This window comes from Poromitra crassiceps, assembly GCF_964638095.1.
Source record: "Poromitra crassiceps genome assembly, chromosome: 15".
Taxonomy (NCBI): Eukaryota; Metazoa; Chordata; class Actinopteri; order Beryciformes; family Melamphaidae; genus Poromitra; species Poromitra crassiceps.
Genome location: NC_139634.1, coordinates 19,557,005 through 19,564,504, shown reverse-complemented (window position 1 = coordinate 19,564,504; position 7,500 = coordinate 19,557,005). Strand labels below are relative to the sequence as shown.

Here is a 7,500-nt window from a genome sequence, read left to right as displayed (position 1 = left end):
CCCTAATACATGTATCTTGTCCAGTGTATAACAGAATAAACTAGTCCAAAACAGTCCACATTTAAGTCAGTATGAAAGCATGGAACTTTCTGAAGGACAGCCACATCATTCTGAAACTTTTCCTCCGGTCCAGAGACTTGTAAAGTCCACTGTAAGCAGAACCGCCTCTCAGCAGTCTCCCTAGCAGACTTCCATCCACACACTTGTGGTCTTAAGGGGGTAGAGGCATCACACTTAGCTTTTGATAAGTTGCCATTGCAGTAAATCTCCTCTTCTCCTGTTTACTGACTGCAGGAGGAGTATATTCTGTTGAGACGTCTGCTTAAGTCAAAAGAGCAGAAACACAAATATTGTGCACACCCAGCGCAGCACACGAGCCGTGCTCGGTGCACTACAACACAGTGCAGCACACGACCTGTGCTCGGTGCACTACAACACAGTGCAGCACACGACCTGTGCTCGGTGCACTAGAACACAGGAATATTCAACTATGCATGTTCAATAAGACTGTAGAGGGGTGGGGGGGGGGGGGGGGGGTCTGACTTGATGCTTTGCTGCACTTGAACGTACACCTTGTCAGATCACTTTATTGAAGATTCAAGCAAACGGTTCTTTTCATGTCTTCAGTTGGAAGCGGTTCGTTCAGAAGGAATTCAGTTTTCTGTGCGCAGCCATCAGAGCCAGGCTCATCTGGTCTCCACTTCTCGCCCCACCTGCAGATGTTGTACAGGATCCCACAACATCTCAGCCAAATGAGCTGCAGCCCCCGTCATCAATCTCCACAACAATGCTGCACGCTAATGGGAGGTCTGACCCCGCTGCCTCCAAAGCTCCCGCTCAGCACATTTGGCCTGGAAGTTCCATGCGTTCCAGTCATTGGAACATTTCACTGATTGGAACGACTTCCCTTCCTGGACGCTTTAGATTAAAGGAGGCTGGTCTGTATTTCCAGTCACCGGAATTAAACCACTTATTATTATTTATTATTATAGTAGAAAAAATGCCCCTCTTTGATTAATACCTCTAGGTGCCGTGCCGATTTTTCTTTTTTCTGCAGAAAATCAATTTTCTGCAGGTTCACGGACATGGGGTATTGTCTTTGGAGAAGTAATTGGCATGGTGAATTATTACAATAATTTACATAATTCGGAGAACAAAGAAAGGTGTCGAGAAAAGCATTGTTTTAAAAGCAGTATAAGATTTTAATTCCAGTACATGGTGTCAGTATCAAAAGGTTTCCAGCCGTGTTCAGAGGGCTTTAGGTTGGAGCTGTGATTGGAGTCAGTTGAAATCAAAGGGTTTTGTTCTATCTCCCTCACATCACCAGCCCTTTGTTATCACAGTCCAATATTCTTTTTTACAACAAACCCCGAGATTTTCCACCTCCTTTACCGCCCGGGCATAATGAGCAAACCCTGCAGCGCTGCCAAAATCTCTTCCATTGATTGTGGTTAGCCGGACGCATTTCCTTGTCTTTGGATGCAACCGAAAGGCTTTGAAGCGGTGAACGCGCGCACAGGGCAGAAGGGGCGGGGCACACCCCCAGGAAGCACACGTGTGAACTCGCTTTCCTTCTGAATTTCTTCTTTTTTGAAAAACGATGCGGAGATCCTATTTCAAATAGTCCAAAATACTGTTGCATCTTCCTGCCTAATGGCCTCCACTCCCCAGGGGGTTAGATTAAAGAGCTGCTTCTTTGTGCGCCGCTTTCTGCGCTCTGGAGGCAATGGAGGCTTGTTAACTGGCTGTGATGGACCGCTGTGTGTGTGTGCATGTGCATGTGCATGTGCATGTGCGTGTGCGTGTGTGTGTGCGTGTGTGCATGTGTGTGTGTGCGTGTACTTGCGTGCGTGTGTGTGTGTGTGTGTGTGTGTGTGTTAGGGTTTGTGCGCTACAAACAAGTGTCCATTTTAACAAGTTGTTCAGTCCTAAATTTGAAACAAGTGGAATTATCTCTCCCCAAAGGCATTTGAAGAGGGGGGGGGGGGGAAAGATCCAGACCAAATGGATGTCTTGTGTCTTGTCTTGTTGTAATGGATATTTGTTGAAGTGTGTGTGTGTGTAGGTGTGTGTGTATGTAGGTGTGTGTGTGTGTTTGTGTGTTTGATTCTTGCTGGGAGCATCACGCTGGGCCTCATCAGAACGTGTGGTGGCGTCGCTGTAGGCATAGAGGCTGGCCAAACAACGGCTCTCTCTCTCTCTCTCTCTCTCTCACTCTCTCTGTCTTCACTCACTTTCCTCCTCTGCTTTCTCCCTCTCTCTCCCACTCATTTCCCTTCCGATACATCCAGTTGATTTTGTGTTCACATCATCAGCTTGTTAGCTCGCTAAACCGTAGTTGTCTACTACAATCACTGTCCTATTGTTAACACATTTGATTAGCACGCTTGCTAATGACTGGATAGGCAGCTGAGTGCCACGGAAGGAATCGTCAGGTTTTCGTCGCAGCCCAACACCTCCAGCAGGTCATTGCACTGATTAGCACACCTGCCACCAGAGGGGGAAGTCATCAGTCCAGTCACCTGCTGGAGTGTTTGATTGGAGCGGAAACCTGCAGACCCCGCCTCCATGCCACATCTATGAGCTAATGCTGCAATCCATTGCAAGTCGGAAGTTGATAGTTCCATGTCGGTATTCCCGACCGCCGATCTATCTCATCTATCTGTGTTTATATCTGCAATGATTTTGGGATCTACCGGTAAGCATCCTGAGATCTACAGTACCAGTAGATCCCGATCTACTGGTTTGGCAACACTGGGCTAGATCTTGCCGTGTTTTCCAACTTGGACTTCTGACTTGAATGGCCTTTCCATTGCACTTTTGCGTGTCTGAGGTATTTTTTCCCCCCTGGACCTCCATGATTGGGCGAGCTTGTGGTTGCTAGGAGACTGGTGATGTAACCACAAAGCCTCTTTTACGGGATTTAGCCAACAGCTGAGATGTGAGGTACAGGTGAGAAGTTGTGAGGTACAGGTGAGAAGTTGTGAGGTACAGCAGTGCCTTCAACTCAGTCCAGTTCAGTGGCTGCTGTACTGGCATCAGACATCATCAAAGCAGAAGGCGACCAAATTAATGGCATTCACTATTGAACAATAATAATCCAATAAGAACAGATTAGCTATTTATCTTTTCATTTTGCATTGTCTGTTTCCTTTGATCTGTGTCACGTTTTGTCACCACATAGCGCTGTAATCCATTTAATCCAGGTAATCCACCTTTCATGCTTTCATTCATTCCTTTTCTACCTACAGTAAGAAGTAGTGTCTGAACTGTTGGTTGAGTAGCCTCACCTCTGTGATTAATTGGATGTGCTGCTATATGGTCAAAGTACCAAAAGGCTAATTCCACACAATCAGGAGAGCCAGCTCTAAAAACAAGCCGTTTGGACTTCTGTAACTTTGTGACATCACAAAGGTTTGCTCATTATCATTCTTAATAAACTAACAGTGTTTTTTTGTCAAAGCGGTTGTCATTAGTGGAGAGTTCTTCCTACCTGTAGCTTCCGGGCCGCAAATTTCTGAACGGCAGGGTGAGGACCCGCCCTAGTTTGTCCCCTCTTTTTCTTTTCTTCACAATTTTCAATAATAACAACAACAACAAAACATTCACAGCACAACAACACATTGCACATCTGGAAAAAGTAAAGATCTGGGAATTTGCAATAGCTGCGACCACATATGTGAATTTCTGAAATGCAGGATGGCAGGGGCAGCCCACCCTACTCTGCCTCTGCCACCCTGCCTCTGGCATGCACACACACACACACACACACACACACACACACACACACACACACACACACATGTACACGTACACACACGTACACACACACACACACACACACACACACGCGCGCACGCAGACAGACAGACAGACACGCGCACGCACACACACACACACACACACACACACACACACACACACACACACACTTGACTTCCATGCCAAATTTCAGTAGCCTGGGTAAACCCAGCCTCCACGTGACCTGCTCTCAGACCTGCTCTCAGTTACTAGTGTAGCAGGTCTGAGAGCAGGTCTGAGAGCAGGTCACGGTCACGTGGAGGCTGGGTTTACCCAGGCTAAAATTTCAGCCCTCTGCACTTGTCATCCTGCATTTTGAAATTGCCCTGGGCCCTGCCCCCTTTTAGCCAGTTGGCATGAACTCACAAACACACACACACACACACACACACACACACACACACACACACACACACACACACACACACACACACACACACACACACAGAGACAGACAGCCCCCTTTTAGCCAATTGGCATGAACACACACTCTCACACACTTGACCTCCATGCCAAATTCTAATTTCAGCCCCTAGGGTGAAAGCTGTGCCCGCTAAAGGATGGTGAACTTTTTGTGGACTGAACGACCAACAGAGTGACTTATAGAGCTGCTGCTCGCAGCAAAAAACAAACAAACAAACAAAAAACAGTATACGGTACAGCACATCCATACATCTACACTAAACACACACACACACACACACACACACACACACACACACACACACACACACACACATCAAGCATAGTCCTCGAAAAACACAGTGAGAATAAACACAAGGGAGTGCAAACAAACAAATACACAAGACACCGTCAAAAAACCATAAAACAAAAGTTTATCTTATTCTACTGTGCAGTTTCTTTTATTCTATATGGGTATAATATAACCTTTGGGCAGAATACATAAACAAACAACCTTCCCCCAAAACCTCTATTCATCTTCTGGCTCAACTAAGACATTCCCCAGATCCCTATGTTCAATAAAATGAATAAACAGACCCCATATCTTTTGGAATACTTCCTGTACTGGTTATAGGTGGTTGTCTCAAACGGTAGCGGAGTAACCATAAATCTAAGAACATTTGCTCACTTTTCTGTATAGTGAGCCCCTTCCCATGTAGACCCAGGACCAATAATTTGGGCCCCAAGGTCACTTTCATTGCTAAGATCTCTTCTACCAGGAAGTGATGTCATCAGTGATGATGACTTGAGAAATTGTGCATTGTGACATCACTGATGATGTTATAGGCTTGATGAAGGACAGTTACCATGTTTTTCAAAGCGCACAGTTATCGTAAGGAATTTTATCATTAAAACCGGTTATCGTTTCATCCCTAATTCAGACTAAAATTCTGGTGATACAAATGCAGGTTCAATGGAAAAAACATAAAATAAAACATTGGAAACTGGAGAATATTATATTTTTCTTTGCTGTGCCCTGCTACTAAATTATTTGCTGCTTCAGCGGTTCACTTCCCTCACATGGATCATTAAAGCGTCATCTTAAAAATGTGGAAATTTTGAAGAATATTGTTCAACTCGGGGTGTATTTTACTTATTTTAGTAACAATAAGTCACCCTTATGTCTTCATACGGTATATATATATATATATATGTTGTAGGAAGTGAGACTCCGCCTCACAGCTAGAAGGTCCTGGGTTCGATTCCCACCTGGGACGCTGTGAGCGTTGAAGGAGTGCGTGCCCGTCCGCATGTCCTCGAGTGCCCACCGCCCGGGTGGGGTCATCAAAAGGGCCTTTCTGTGTGGAGTTTGCATGTTCTCCCCGTGCCCCCTGGGTTTTTTTTCCATATAGGAACCCCACACCAAAACATGCAATATCCTGGTCGCTGAAGTGGTGCCTCCTCTGGTCGTTAGGGGCGCCTGTTTGGAGGGAGATGAACTCATTGGAATAGTGTGATCCTCCCACGTGCTATGTCCTACCGGTGAAGCTTCCCCTGTCAGGTGAAAAGAAGCGGCTGGCTACTGCCCATGTCTTGGAGGAAGCATGGAGCCAGTTTCGGCTCTCCCCAGATCGACAGAGGGTGGAGCAGCAACCAGGATAAATAAATTAAAATATATACACTAATGGGGGATAAAAATGGGATAAAAAATCGTGGGGGGAAATATATAAAAAAAGAAGAAAAAAAGAATTGAGACTCTCTGTCTGGCCTCCCTGGGTTGTTGTCAAGTTGTACTTTATTGTCCACAAGGGAAATTCACTTTGTTAAGGTCAGTACAGCGAAAACAAGACAATATATAAAAAAGTGAATAGATCACAGCATACAAAATACCACAAAAAAATACATAATTACTCTAAAAGTTCTGTGCACCTGTATGCCTACCTAAAAAAAAAAAAAAAAAAAAGAAAAGCTGGATGTCCAGCTTTTGTCCCCTGAGTCTATACATTGTCAGTGATTTTCATGTTTTCTGACAGTCGTTTCTCTCTCCCCTTCTCACTCTTTCATCTCTCTCTCTTCCTCTCTCTCTCCCTTTGTCTCTCTGTCGCTCTCCCTCTCTCTGCAGATGTGGTCCACACGGTGGGGCCGATCGCGATGGGAGGCGTGGGGGCAGAGGAACGGGCGGCTCTGAGGTCATGCTACAGGAGCAGCCTGGAGACGGCCACCGCGTCCCACAATGCCGCACGCTCCGTGGTGAGACCAGAGGGACAGGAACGAGGGGATGACAGGGGAGGAGGAAGAGAGGGAACTTAGAGATAAGGAGACAAGTGAGACAGGAGAGGGAGGAGACGGGAGACGGGATGGGGAGGAGACAAGTGAGACAGGATGGGGAGGAGACAAGTGAGACAGGACGGGGAGGAGACAAGTGAGACAGGAGAGGGAGGAGAGAGCAAAGGAGTACAGACAACTGGAAGGAGGAAAAAAGAAAGACAGGAAGAGCAGAGGTGGATAGTAACTAAATACTTTACTTAAATACTGTACTTAAGTACAATTTTGAGGTACTTACAGTGTATACTTTACTTGAGTATTAACATTTTATGCTACTTTATACTTCTACTCCACTACTATTTCAGAGGGGAATATTGTACTTTTTACTCCACTATTGACAACTTAAGTTACTAGTTACTTTGCAGATTCAGATTATGAATACAAAATATAATCTAATAAATTGTGATGTATTGTTATAGATGACTGGAAGATAATGAGCAGTATATAAAGTGGTGGAAATCAGCCCCACCTTTTCCAGCTGCAACATTAAAGTGATGCTTACACATTAATGCATCGATAATTATAATGCAATGATATAATACACACTCTATCATTCTGAAATGGGCTATTCTGCATAATGAGTCACTGTTGTCACTTCAAGTACCCTTTCATGCTAATATGTTTGTATTTTTTATTTACAGTAAGTAACATTTTAATGCATGAATCTTACTTGTAACAGGGCATTTTTATACTGTGTTATTTCTACTTTTCCTTAAATAAAAGATCAGAGTACTTCTTCCATCGCTGGGAAGGAGGAAGGAAGGAAATAAGCCAGATAGGAAGCCAAGAGGGAAGGCAGACAGCGAGGATGGAAGAGAGAGATAGAAAGAACAAGAGCAAAGATGTCTGCTTGTAGCAGGGAGAGATGAGGCGAGGAGAAAAGTCATCATGACAGCAGTGTTCTGCAGAGAGAGAGACAGACAGAGAGAGTGAGAGAGAGAGAGAGACAGCGAGAGAGTGGTGAGAGAGAGA

The 7,500-nt window shown here is 45.1% G+C and overlaps 1 protein-coding gene across 1 annotated transcript in view; it reads left to right on the top strand.

Annotated features, from left to right (window-relative positions):
• The window catches only part of macrod1 (mono-ADP ribosylhydrolase 1), a gene marked incomplete at its 5' end in the record, with an annotated part of 177,641 nt that overhangs the window by 151,688 nt on the left and 18,453 nt on the right, over window positions 1-7,500 (top strand). Inside the window, one exon of the mRNA XM_083651800.1 lies at window positions 6,326-6,453. Coding sequence (XP_083507926.1) covers window positions 6,326-6,453 — 128 coding nt within the window. The remainder of the gene's footprint in view (window positions 1-6,325; window positions 6,454-7,500) is intronic.